The 14,768-nt window shown below is 47.9% G+C and overlaps 1 protein-coding gene across 1 annotated transcript in view; it reads right to left on the bottom strand.

The window, feature by feature from the left end:
• LOC148474023 (atrial natriuretic peptide receptor 2-like) overlaps positions 1–14,413 on the bottom strand; it is a gene marked incomplete at both ends in the record, with an annotated part of 147,297 nt that extends 132,884 nt beyond the window's left edge. Inside the window, 2 exons of the mRNA XM_088459210.1 lie at positions 12,502–12,698; positions 13,509–14,413. Coding sequence (XP_088315336.1) covers positions 12,502–12,698; positions 13,509–14,413 — 1,102 coding nt within the window. The remainder of the gene's footprint in view (positions 1–12,501; positions 12,699–13,508) is intronic.
• Between the last annotated feature and the right edge of the window lie 355 nt (positions 14,414–14,768).

Below are 14,768 nucleotides of genomic sequence, written 5' to 3'. Positions count from 1 at the left end.
ACATAGATACCTCCCTAGCAGTAACTGTAACTGCACATAGATGCCTCCCTAGTGTTACTGTAACTGCACATTGATACCTCCCTAGCAGTAGCTGCACATAGATACCTCCCTAGCAGTAGCTGCACATAGATACCTCCCTAGCTGTAACTGCACATAGATACCTCCCTAGCTGTAACTGCACATAGATACCTCCCTAGTGTTACTGTAACTGCACATAGATACCTCCCTAGCTGTAACTGCACATAGATGCCTCCCTAGTGTTACTGTAACTGCACATAGATACCTCCCTAGTGTTACTGTAACTGCACATAGATACCTCCCTAGCAGTAACTGTAACTGCACATAGATGCCTCCCTAGTGTTACTGTAACTGCACATAGATACCTCCCTAGTGTTACTGTAACTGCACATAGATACCTCCCTAGCTGTAACTGCACATAGATACCTCCCTAGTGTTACTGTAACTGCACATAGATGCCTCCCTAGTGTTACTGTAGCTGCACATAGATACCTCCCTAGCTGTATCTGCACATAGATGCCTTCCTAGTGTTACTGTAACTGCACATAGATACCTCCCTAGCTGTAACTGCACATAGATGCCTCCCTAGTGTTACTGTAACTGCACATAGATACCTTCCTAGTGTTACTGTAACTGCACATAGATACCTCCCTAGCTGTAACTGCACATAGATGCCTCCCTAGTGTTACTGTAACTGCACATAGATACCTCCCTAGCTGTAACTGCACATAGATGCCTCCCTAGTGTTACTGTAACTGCACATAGATACCTCCCTAGCTGTAACTGCACATAGATACCTCCCTAGTGTTACTGTAACTGCACATAGATACCTCCCTAGCAGTAGCTGCACATAGATACCTCCCTAGCAGTAGCTGCACATAGATACCTCCCTAGCAGTAGCTGCACATAGATACCTCCCTAGCTGTAACTGCACATAGATACCTCCCTAGCTGTAACTGCACATAGATACCTCCCTAGTGTTACTGTAACTGCACATAGATACCTCCCTAGCTGTAACTGCACATAGATACCTCCCTAGTGTTACTGTAACTGCACATAGATACCTTCCTAGTGTTACTGTAACTGCACATAGATACCTCCCTAGCTGTAACTGCACATAGATGCCTCCATAGTGTTACTGTAACTGCACATAGATACCTCCCTAGCAGTAACTGTAACTGCACATAGATGCCTCCCTAGTGTTACTGTAACTGCACATAGATACCTCCCTAGCAGTAACTGTAACTGCACATAGATGCCTCCCTAGCAGTAGCTGCACATAGATACCTCCCTAGCTGTAACTGCACATAGATACCTCCCTAGCTGTAACTGCACATAGATACCTCCCTAGTGTTACTGTAACTGCACATAGATACCTTCCTAGTGTTACTGTAACTGCACATAGATACCTCCCTAGTGTTACTGTAGCTGCACATAGATACCTCCCTAGCAGTAACTGTAACTGCACATAGATACCTCCCTAGTGTTACTGTAACTGCACATAGATGCCTCCCTAGCAGTAACTGTAACTGCACATAGATGCCTCCCTAGTGTTACTGTAGCTGCACATAGATACCTCCCTAGCTGTATCTGCACATAGATGCCTTCCTAGTGTTACTGTAACTGCACATAGATACCTCCCTAGCAGTAGCTGCACATAGATACCTCCCTAGCTGTAACTGCACATAGATACCTCCCTAGCTGTAACTGCACATAGATACCTCCCTAGTGTTACTGTATCTGCACATAGATACCTCCCTAGTGTTACTGTAGCTGCACATAGATACCTCCCTAGCTGTATCTGCACATAGATGCCTTCCTAGTGTTACTGTAACTGCACATAGATACCTCCCTAGTGTTACTGTAGCTGCACATAGATACCTCCCTAGCTGTAACTGCACATAGATACCTTCCTAGTGTTACTGTAACTGCACATAGATACCTCCCTAGTGTTACTGTAACTGCACATAGATGCCTCCCTAGTGTTACTGTAACTGCACATAGATGCCTCCCTAGCAGTAACTGTAACTGCACATAGATGCCTCCCTAGCAGTAGCTGCACATAGATACCTCCCTAGATGTAACTGCACATAGATACCTTCCTAGTGTTACTGTAACTGCACATAGATACCTCCCTAGCAGTAATTGTAACTGCACATAGATGCCTCCCTAGTGTTACTGTAACTGCACATAGATACCTCCCTAGCAGTAGCTGCACATAGATACCTCCCTAGCTGTAGCTGCACATAGATACCTCCCTAGATGTAACTGCACATAGATACCTCCCTAGTGTTACTGTAACTGCACATAGATACCTCCCTAGCTGTAACTGCACATAGATACCTTCCTAGTGTTACTGTAACTGCACATAGATACCTTCCTAGTGTTACTGTAACTGCACATAGATACCTTCCTAGTGTTACTGTAACTGCACATAGATACCTCCCTAGTGTTACAGTAACACTAGGAAGGTATCTATGTGCAGTTACAGTAACACTAGGGAGGTATCTATGTGCAGTTACAGTAACACTAGGAAGGTATCTATGTGCAGTTACAGTAACACTAGGAAGGTATCTATGTGCAGTTACAGTAACTGCACATAGATACCTCCCTAGCAGTAACTGTAACTGCACATAGATGCCTCCCTAGCAGTAGCTGCACATAGATACCTCCCTAGCTGTAACTGCACATAGATACCTCCCTAGCTGTAACTGCACATAGATACCTCCCTAGCTGTAACTGCACATAGATACCTCCCTAGCTGTAACTGCACATAGATACCTTCCTAGTGTTACTGTAACTGCACATAGATACCTCCCTAGCTGTAACTGCACATAGATACCTCCCTAGCTGTAACTGCACATAGATACCTTCCTAGTGTTACTGTAACTGCACATAGATGCCTCCCTAGCAGTAGCTGCACATAGATGCCTCCCTAGCAGTAGCTGCACATAGATACCTCCCTAGCTGTAACTGCACATAGATACCTCCCTAGATGTAACTGCACATAGATACCTCCCTAGTGTTACTGTAACTGCACATAGATACCTCCCTAGCTGTAACTGCACATAGATACCTTCCTAGTGTTACTGTAACTGCACATAGATACCTTCCTAGTGTTACTGTAACTGCACATAGATACCTTCCTAGTGTTACTGTAACTGCACATAGATACCTCCCTAGTGTTACTGTAACTGCACATAGATGCCTCCCTAGCAGTAACTGTAACTGCACATAGATGCCTCCCTAGTGTTACTGTAACTGCACATAGATGCCTCCCTAGTGTTACTGTAACTGCACATAGATGCCTCCCTAGCAGTAACTGTACATAGATACCTCCCTAGCAGTAACTGTAACTGCACATAGATGCCTCCCTAGTGTTACTGTAACTGCACATTGATACCTCCCTAGCAGTAGCTGCACATAGATACCTCCCTAGCTGTAACTGCACATAGATACCTTCCTAGTGTTACTGTAACTGCACATAGATGCCTCCCTAGTGTTACTGTAACTGCACATAGATACCTCCCTAGCTGTAACTGCACATAGATACCTCCCTAGCTGTAACTGCATATAGATACCTCCCTAGTGTTACTGTAACTGCACATAGATACCTCCCTAGTGTTACTGTAACTGCACATAGATGCCTCCCTAGTGTTACTGTAACTGCACATTGATACCTCCCTAGCAGTAGCTGCACATAGATACCTCCCTAGCTGTAACTGCACATAGATACCTCCCTAGCTGTAACTGCACATAGATACCTTCCTAGTGTTACTGTAACTGCACATAGATACCTCCCTAGCAGTAACTGTAACTGCACATAGATGCCTCCCTAGTGTTACTGTAACTGCACATAGATGCCTCCCTAGTGTTACTGTAACTGCACATAGATACCTCCCTAGCAGTAACTGTAACACTAGGGAGGCATCTATGTGCAGTTACAGTAACTGCACATAGATACCTCCCTAGCAGTAACTGCACATAGATGCCTCCCTAGTGTTACTGTAACTGCACATAGATGCCTCCCTAGTGTTACTGTAACTGCACATAGATACCTCCCTAGCAGTAACTGTAACTGCACATAGATACCTCCCTAGTGTTACTGTAACTGCACATAGATACCTCCCTAGCAGTAACTGTAACTGCACATAGATGCCTCCCTAGTGTTACTGTAACTGCACATAGATACCTCCCTAGCAGTAACTGTAACTGCACATAGATACCTCCCTAGTGTTACTGTAACTGCACATAGATACCTCCCTAGCAGTAACTGTAACTGCACATAGATGCCTCCCTAGTGTTACTGTAACTGCACATAGATACCTCCCTAGCAGTAACTGTAACTGCACATAGATGCCTCCCTAGTGTTACTGTAACTGCACATAGATGCCTCCCTAGTGTTACTGTAACTGCACATAGATACCTCCCTAGCAGTAACTGTAACACTAGGGAGGCATCTATGTGCAGTTACAGTAACTGCACATAGATACCTCCCTAGCAGTAACTGCACATAGATGCCTCCCTAGTGTTACTGTAACTGCACATAGATGCCTCCCTAGTGTTACTGTAACTGCACATAGATACCTCCCTAGCAGTAACTGTAACTGCACATAGATACCTCCCTAGTGTTACTGTAACTGCACATAGATACCTCCCTAGTGTTACTGTAACTGCACATAGATACCTCCCTAGCAGTAACTGTAACTGCACATAGATGCCTCCCTAGTGTTACTGTAACTGCACATAGATACCTCCCTAGCAGTAACTGTAACTGCACATAGATGCCTCCCTAGTGTTACTGTAACTGCACATAGATGCCTCCCTAGCAGTAACTGTAACACTAGGGAGGCATCTATGTGCAGTTACAGTAACTGCACATAGATACCTCCCTAGCAGTAACTGCACATAGATGCCTCCCTAGTGTTACTGTAACTGCACATAGATGCCTCCCTAGTGTTACTGTAACTGCACATAGATACCTCCCTAGCAGTAACTGTAACTGCACATAGACACCTCCCTAGTGTTACTGTAACTGCACATAGATACCTTCCTAGTGTTACTGTAACTGCACATAGATACCTCCCTAGCTGTAACTGCACATAGATACCTTCCTAGTGTTACTGTAACTGCACATAGATACCTTCCTAGTGTTACTGTAACTGCACATAGATACCTCCCTAGTGTTACTGTAGCTGCACATAGATACCTCCCTAGCAGTAACTGTAACTGCACATAGATACCTCCCTAGTGTTACTGTAACTGCACATAGATGCCTCCCTAGCAGTAACTGTAACTGCACATAGATACCTCCCTAGCTGTAACTGCACATAGATACCTCCCTAGTGTTACTGTAACTGCACATAGATACCTCCCTAGTGTTACTGTAACTGCACATAGATACCTCCCTAGTGTTACTGTAACTGCACATAGATACCTCCCTAGCTGTAACTGCACATAGATACCTCCCTAGTGTTACTGTAACTGCACATAGATACCTCCCTAGTGTTACTGTAGCTGCACATTTATACCTCCCTAGCAGTAACTGCACATAGATACCTCCCTAGCAGTAACTGTAACTGCACATAGATACCTCCCTAGCAGTAATTGTAACTGCACATAGATGCCTCCCTAGTGTTACTGTAACTGCACATAGATACCTCCCTAGCAGTAACTGTAACTGCACATAGATACCTCCCTAGTGTTACTGTAACTGCACATAGATGCCTCCCTAGCTGTATCTGCACATAGATGCCTTCCTAGTGTTACTGTAACTGCACATAGATGCCTCCCTAGCAGTAACTGTAACTGCACATAGATGCCTCCCTAGCAGTAGCTGCACATAGATACCTCCCTAGATGTAACTGCACATAGATACCTTCCTAGTGTTACTGTAACTGCACATAGATACCTCCCTAGCAGTAATTGTAACTGCACATAGATGCCTCCCTAGTGTTACTGTAACTGCACATAGATGCCTCCCTAGTGTTACTGTAGCTGCACATAGATACCTCCCTAGCTGTATCTGCACATAGATGCCTTCCTAGTGTTACTGTAACTGCACATAGATACCTCCCTAGCAGTAGCTGCACATAGATACCTCCCTAGCTGTAACTGCACATAGATACCTCCCTAGATGTAACTGCACATAGATACCTCCCTAGTGTTACTGTAACTGCACATAGATACCTCCCTAGCTGTAACTGCACATAGATACCTTCCTAGTGTTACTGTAACTGCACATAGATACCTCCCTAGTGTTACTGTAACTGCACATAGATACCTCCCTAGCAGTAGCTGCACATAGATACCTCCCTAGATGTAACTGCACATAGATACCTTCCTAGTGTTACTGTAACTGCACATAGATACCTCCCTAGTGTTACTGTAACTGCACATAGATACCTCCCTAGTGTTACTGTAACTGCACATAGATGCCTCCCTAGTGTTACTGTAACTGCACATAGATGCCTCCCTAGCAGTAGCTGCACATAGATACCTCCCTAGCTGTAACTGCACATAGATACCTCCCTAGCTGTAACTGCACATAGATACCTCCCTAGCTGTAACTGCACATAGATACCTCCCTAGCTGTAACTGCACATAGATACCTTCCTAGTGTTACTGTAACTGCACATAGATACCTCCCTAGATGTAACTGCACATAGATACCTTCCTAGTGTTACTGTAACTGCACATAGATACCTTCCTAGTGTTACTGTAACTGCACATAGATACCTTCCTAGTGTTACTGTAACTGCACATAGATACCTCCCTAGTGTTACTGTAACTGCACATAGATACCTCCCTAGTGTTACTGTAACTGCACATAGATGCCTCCCTAGCAGTAGCTGCACATAGATACCTCCCTAGCTGTAACTGCACATAGATACCTCCCTAGTGTTACTGTAACTGCACATAGATGCCTCCCTAGCAGTAGCTGCACATAGATACCTTCCTAGTGTTACTGTAACTGCACATAGATGCCTCCCTAGTGTTACTGTAACTGCACATAGATGCCTCCCTAGTGTTACTGTAACTGCACATAGATGCCTCCCTAGCAGTAACTGTACATAGATACCTCCCTAGCAGTAACTGTAACTGCACATAGATGCCTCCCTAGTGTTACTGTAACTGCACATTGATACCTCCCTAGCAGTAACTGTAACTGCACATAGATGCCTCCCTAGTGTTACTGTAACTGCACATAGATGCCTCCCTAGTGTTACTGTAACTGCACATAGATACCTCCCTAGCAGTAGCTGCACATAGATACCTCCCTAGTGTTACTGTAACTGCACATAGATACCTCCCTAGCAGTAACTGTAACTGCACATAGATACCTCCCTAGTGTTACTGTAACTGCACATAGATACCTCCCTAGCAGTAACTGTAACTGCACATAGATACCTCCCTAGTGTTACTGTAACTGCACATAGATACCTCCCTAGCAGTAACTGTAACTGCACATAGATACCTCCCTAGTGTTACTGTAACTGCACATAGATACCTCCCTAGCAGTAACTGTAACTGCACATAGATACCTCCCTAGTGTTACTGTAACTGCACATAGATACCTCCCTAGCAGTAACTGTAACTGCACATAGATACCTCCCTAGTGTTACTGTAACTGCACATAGATACCTCCCTAGCAGTAACTGTAACTGCACATAGATACCTCCCTAGTGTTACTGTAACTGCACATAGATACCTCCCTAGCAGTAACTGTAACTGCACATAGATACCTCCCTAGTGTTACTGTAACTGCACATAGATACCTCCCTAGCAGTAACTGTAACTGCACATAGATACCTCCCTAGTGTTACTGTAACTGCACATAGATACCTCCCTAGCAGTAACTGTAACTGCACATAGATACCTCCCTAGTGTTACTGTAACTGCACATAGATACCTCCCTAGCAGTAACTGTAACTGCACATAGATGCCTCCCTAGTGTTACTGTAACTGCACATAGATGCCTCCCTAGCAGTAACTGTAACTGCACATAGATGCCTCCCTAGTGTTACTGTAACTGCACATAGATACCTCCCTAGCAGTAACTGTAACTGCACATAGATGCCTCCCTAGTGTTACTGTAACTGCACATAGATGCCTCCCTAGTGTTACTGTAACTGCACATAGATGCCTCCCTAGTGTTACTGTAACTGCACATAGATGCCTCCCTAGCAGTAACTGTAACTGCACATAGATACCTCCCTAGTGTTACTGTAACTGCACATAGATACCTCCCTAGCTGTAACTGCATATAGATACCTCCCTAGCTGTATCTGCACATAGATACCTCCCCACGATAACCGCGTGCAGTGCCGATACTCACTAAATGAGCGCGGTGCCCATACTCACGCAGTACGCCAATGTTGGAAGCCCTAAGCATGCATCCCGCTGGTTACCGCAAGGAGTCGCAGAATGAATTTGGACGCAACAGCTGTGGATTTCAGCTGGAGGTAGCAGGCAGGTGATTAAGCAGACGTTGGCGTGTTTGCAGTCGTATCGCTGACAGTGACACAGGACGCATTGCTCAGATGGAGAACATGCACCTGTCATAGGACTGTGCACGATGGTGAGATAAATACGCACAAAGACGCATTAAATCCGCAGTCAGTGAGCGTCGCGGCCTCAGCATAAAGATACAGCCATGACTGCATGCCTATATTCTGTGTGTGTGACTGCGGCTATATCTGCATGCCTGTATTCTGTGTGTGTGACTGCGGCTATATCTGCATGCCTATATTCTGTGTGTGTGACTGTGGGTGTATCTGCATGCCTATATTCTGTGTGTGTGACTGTGGGTGTATCTGCATGCCTATATTCTGTGTGCGACTGCGGGTGTATCTGCATGCCTATATTCTGTGGGTGTATCTGCAAGCCTATATTCTGTGTGTGACTGCGGGTGTATCTATGTGAAGCCCTTCGTTACAGTGTCAGTGGCTGTGACTACAAGGGCTGTTTAATAAGCTAGGAAGTAAGATGTACAGTATGGTGTCACATCTATATGTTACTCCATATTTGAGAGGGTAATACCCCACATCAGATCATATCAGTAGGTGGATTCTGCAGATGCAGCTAATTGACCAACATGTCACCTAAAGGATCTGTATTCACCTGGGCTTGTGAGGGCGACGCCACTCCTGGAGGCACCAGGTAAAGACATGGCGAGATCCCCTTCACTAGCTGTAGGCCATGATGTGCAGGAAGGAGCCAGTCAGCTGGAGAACTAGCTTTGCCCTAATGTGCACTGTTGGGTTAATTCTGCGGGTGACCGTTATTAGTGGATTACTCTATGTCCGGACAAGTGGTTGTCCTTTGTTCTTCACTTCAGGTGGTCACCGTGGAGCGGATCCCTTCTAAGGACCTCCTTAGGTCACCACAAAATCCAATGGGGAATTGCTATTTAAGTTCAGCTCCACCAAAGCTCCACCATGCCAACCAGACCAGGATTAAAATAGGAATACCAGCTGTAGCTGGGTACATGATGGATGGTGCCTGTGTGTGTGTGTGTGGTTACCGGGTACATGATTGATGGTGCCCGTGTGTGTGTGTGTGTGTGGTTACCGGGTACATGATGGATGGTGCCCATGTGTGTGTGTGTGTGAGAGGTTACCGGGTACATGATGGATGGTGCCCATGTGTGTGTGTGTGGTTACCGGGTACATGATGGATGGTGCCCGTGTGTGTGAGAGGTTACCGGGTACATGATGGATGGTGCCCGTGTGTGTGGTTACCGGGTACATGATGGATGGTGCCCGTGTGTGTGAGAGGTTACCGGGTACATGATGGATGGTGCCCATGTGTGTGTGTGGTTACCGGGTACATGATGGTGCCCGTGTGTGTGTGTGTGTGTGTGTGTGAGTGAGGTTACCGGGTACATGATGGATGGTGCCTGTGTGTGTGTGTGTGGTTACCGGGTACATGATGGAGTGAGTGAGTGTGTGTGTGTGTGGTTACCGGGTACATGATGGATGGTGCCCGTGTGTGTGAGAGGTTACCGGGTACATGATGGATGGTGCCCATGTGTGTGGTTACCGGGTACATGATGGATGGTGCCCGTGTGTGTGAGAGGTTACCGGGTACATGATGGATGGTGCCCGTGTGTGTGAGGTTACCGGGTACATGATGGATGGTGCCCGTGTGTGTGTGAGAGGTTACCGGGTACATGATGGATGGTGCCCATGTGTGTGTGTGGTTACCGGGTACATGATGGATGGTGCCCATGTGTGTGTGTGTGGTTACCGGGTACATGATGGATGGTGCCCGTGTGTGTGTGTGGTTACCGGGTACATGATGGATGGTGCCCGTGTGTGTGGTTACCGGGTACATGATGGATGGTGCCTGTGTGTGTGTGTGGTTACCGGGTACATGATGGATGGTGCCCGTGTGTGTGTGAGAGGTTACCGGGTACATGATGGATGGTGCCCATGTGTGTGTGTGTGTGTGTGTGTGTGTGTGTGTGTGTGTGTGTGTGTGGTTACCGGGTACATGATGGAGTGAGTGTGTGTGTGTGGTTACCGGGTACATGATGGATGGTGCCCGTGTGTGTGAGAGGTTACCGGGTACATGATGGATGGTGCCCGTGTGTGTGTGTGAGGTTACTGGGTACATGATGGATGGTGCCCGTGTGTGTGAGAGGTTACTGGGTACATGATGGATGGTGCCCGTGTGTGTGTGTGTGTGTGTGTGAGAGAGGTTACCGGGTACATGATGGATGGTGCCCGTGTGTGTGTGTGTGGGGTTACCGGGTACATGATGGATGGTGCCCATGTGTGTGTGTGTGGTTACCGGGTACATGATGGATGGTGCCAGTGTGTGTGAGAGGTTACCGGGTACATGATGGATGGTGCCCGTGTGTGTGTGAGGTTACTGGGTACATGATGGATGGTGCCCGTGTGTGTGTGTGTGTGGTTACCGGGTACATGATGGATGGTGCCCGTGTGTGTGGTTACCGGGTACATGATGGATGGTGCCTGTGTGTGTGTGTGTGTGAGAGGTTACTGGGTACATGATGGATGGTGCCCGTGTGTGTGTGTGGTTACCGGGTACATGATGGATGGTGCCCGTGTGTGTGAGAGGTTACCGGGTACATGATGGATGGTGCCCGTGTGTGTGTGAGGTTACCGGGTACATGATGGATGGTGCCCGTGTGTGTGTGTGGTTACCGGGTACATGATGGATGGTGCCCGTGTGTGTGTGTGGTTACCGGGTACATGATGGATGGTGCCCGTGTGTGTGTGTGTGTGTGGTTACCGGGTACATGATGGATGGTGCCCGTGTGTGTGGTTACCGGGTACATGATGGATGGTGCCTGTGTGTGTGAGAGGTTACCGGGTACATGATGGATGGTGCCCGTGTGTGAGAGAGGTTACCGGGTACATGATGGATGGTGCCCATGTGTGTGTGTGTATGTGTGTGGTTACCGGGTACATGATGGATGGTGCCCATATGTGTGTGTGTGTGTGTGTGTGTGTCTGGTTACCGGGTACATGATGGATGGTGCCCATGTGTGTGTGGTTACCGGGTACATGATGGATGGTGCCTATGTGTGGGTGTGTGGTTACCGGGTACATGATGGATGGTGCCCATGTGTGTGTGTGGTTACCGGGTACATGATGGATGGTGCCCATGTGTGTGTGGTTACCGGGTACATGATGGATGGTGCCCGTGTGTGTGTGTGAGAGAGGTTACCGGGTACATGATGGAGTGAGTGTGTGTGTGTGTTTACCGGGTACATGATGGGGTGTGTGTGTGTGTGTGTGTGTGTGTGTGTGTGTGTGTGTGTGTGTGTGTTTGTTTACCGGGTACATGATGGATGGTGCCCGTGTGTGTGTGAGAGGTTACTGGGTACATGATGGATGGTGCCCATGTGTGTGTGTGAGAGGTTACTGGGTACAAGATGGATGGTGCCCATGTGTGTGTGTGTGTGAGAGGTTACTGGGTACATGATGGATGGTGCTCATGTGTGTGTGTGTGAGAGGTTACTGGGTACAAGATGGATGGTGCCCATGTGTGTGTGTGTGTGTGGGGTTACCGGGTACATGATGGATGGTGCCCATTTGTGTGAGAGGTTACTGGGTACATGTTGCCAATTTACATTTAATGCGGTTTAGTATTGTTCCCACATTTGTGGGAGTGAAGATTAATTTCTTGACCATCGAGTCTTCACCACCTAACAATTGGGTCCTTTTGATGCCTATTCGCCATCACCCACAAGTGGAGGCCACTTCATCTTCTCTCTGCCCTCCGTAGGAATCTGACACCCAACATTCAGCATTTAGCTCATCAGTAACTTTTTAGTTACGAAAATACACTACAAAAACACTATAGGGATTAACAATACATATAACGGATTCCCAGCTCTGAGGGATGAGGAAAGTCTCCAATAATTGGGTATAAGAACCTACAGAAAATGATGGAAACTCCTCTCATCCTTATCTTCCTAAAAAGCAGAAGATTTGTCTTAATCCCCACCTTAAAGGCCTCCCTAAGGTCTTCATGGGTTTGGTTGCTCTGCCATGGTTTGTTGGCCTCTCTGCTTCCTTCTGAACGTAAGCTGTCACCAAAGACATCCAAGTAGAAGAAGACATAGTCACCGTTGGTTAATTTCTCCTTGTGAGCCTGGAGCATAATCATGTGCAGCATCTCCAGTGGACCACAGATGTAGATAACTGCGGGGAAAACAGAGAAGAAACATTAGAGATAAAGCTGTGAGGGACCAACATCGGTGGCCTGGCCGGAGTCCGGCTACACTCTACCATATGGCACAATATTCTGCTAACACTTTTCTCAGGCTGTATAAATGTTATGCTTAATCATTCAAACAGAACCCTGATAGGGGACCATGACATATAATGTCTGTTTGACACTTTCAATTCACCTCTATACTCAGTATTACAATATGCTGATGTCTGGACCCACCATTAGATACCGGGATACAGATAGTAATGGACAATTACATGACTGACTGTCCTGTATATAGTTATATCGGTCTTTGTATGGCGTCAGTGACTGACTGATACCGTGACCCCTTCGCGAAAGCCAAATAAATAAAAGCACATAGACCACCGTACACACACAATGCTGTTATACACGAGCTGGGCCATATAGAGCCATACAGGCCCATCCGTATGTACTTACAGCTTATTTCTGTCTGACGCAATGATGTGATATTGTTAGGTGTCATGTAATGTACCACAGAGACATTGTATAACCTTCCAGCTCTACAGTCAGAAGTTCCCATGTTTATCTTTGCGGAATGGCGGCAGCAGAGTCTGGCTGCAGGTAGGTTTGGGGGAATGGCGGCAGCAGAGTCTGGCTGCAGGTAGGTTTGCGGAAGGGCGGCAGCAGCAGAGTCTGGCTGCAGGTAGGGTTTGGGGAATGGCGGCAGCAGCAGAGTCTGGCTGCAGGTAGGTTTGAGGAAGGGCGGCAGCAGAGTCTGCCTGCAGGTAGGTTTGGGGAAGGGCGGCAGCAGAGTGTGCCTGCAGGTAGGTTTGGGGGAATGGCGGCAGCAGAGTCTGGCTGCAGGTAGGTTTGGAGAAGGGCGGCAGCAGAGTCTGGCTGCAGGTAGGTTTGAGGAAGGGCGGCAGCAGAGTCTGGCTGCAGGTAGGTTTGGGGGAATGGCGGCAGCAGAGTCTGGCTGCAGGTAGGTTTGGAGAAGGGCGGCAGCAGAGTCTGGCTGCAGGTAGGTTTGAGGAAGGGCGGCAGCAGAGTCTGGCTGCAGGTAGGTTTGGGGGAATGGCGGCAGTAGAGTCTGGCTGCAGGTAGGTTTGGGGGAATGGCGGCAGCAGAGTCTGGCTGCAGGTAGGTTTGGAGAAGGGCGGCAGCAGAGTCTGCCTGCAGGTAGGTTTGAGGAAGGGCGGCAGCAGAGTCTGGCTGCAGGTAGGTTTGGGGGAATGGCGGCAGCAGAGTCTGGCTGCAGGTAGGTTTGGAGAAGGGCAGCAGCAGAGTCTGCCTGCAGGTAGGTTTGGAGAAGGGCGGCAGCAGAGTCCGGCTGCAGGTAGGTTTGAGGAAGGGCGGCAGCAGAGTCTGGCTGCAGGTAGGTTTGGGGGAATGGCGGCAGCAGAGTCTGGCTGCAGGTAGGTTTGGAGAAGGGCGGCAGCAGAGTCTGCCTGCAGGTAGGTTTGGAGAAGGGTGGCAGCAGAGTCTGGCTGCAGGTAGGTTTGGGGGAATGGCGGCAGCAGAGTCTGGCTGCAGGTAGGTTTGGAGAAGGGCGGCAGCAGAGTCTGGCTGCAGGTAGGTTTGGAGAAGGGCGGCAGCAGAGTCCGGCTGCAGGTAGGTTTGAGGAAGGGCGGCAGCAGAGTCTGGCTGCAGGTAGGTTTGGGGGAATGGCGGCAGCAGAGTCTGGCTGCAGGTAGGTTTGGAGAAGGGCGGCAGCAGAGTCTGCCTGCAGGTAGGTTTGGAGAAGGGTGGCAGCAGAGTCTGGCTGCAGGTAGGTTTGGGGAAGGGGCGGCGGCAGAGTCTGGCTGCAGGTAGGTTTGGGGGAGGGCGGCAGCAGAGTCTGGCTGCAGGTAGGTTTGGGGACGGGCGGCAGCAGAGTCTGGCTGCAGGTAGGTTTGGGGAAGGGGCGGCGGCAGAGTCTGGCTGCAGGTAGGTTTGGGGAAGTTGCAGCTAAATGTTCATGAAACGGGGTTTTGCTGAGATATAAAGTTTATGATAAAATCTCCTGCTTTAGCCTCACACCCCATATCATGCTGCTCTGCAATATACAAGATTTGTTGGTCTGTATTTGGTTGAATGTA

Source organism: Taudactylus pleione, unplaced genomic scaffold, assembly GCF_031769625.1.
Source record: "Taudactylus pleione unplaced genomic scaffold, aTauple2 ptg000898l, whole genome shotgun sequence".
Classification (NCBI taxonomy): Eukaryota; Metazoa; Chordata; class Amphibia; order Anura; family Myobatrachidae; genus Taudactylus; species Taudactylus pleione.
The sequence above is the reverse complement of the archived record's forward strand: the minus strand, read 5'-3'. Positions and strand labels throughout refer to the sequence as shown.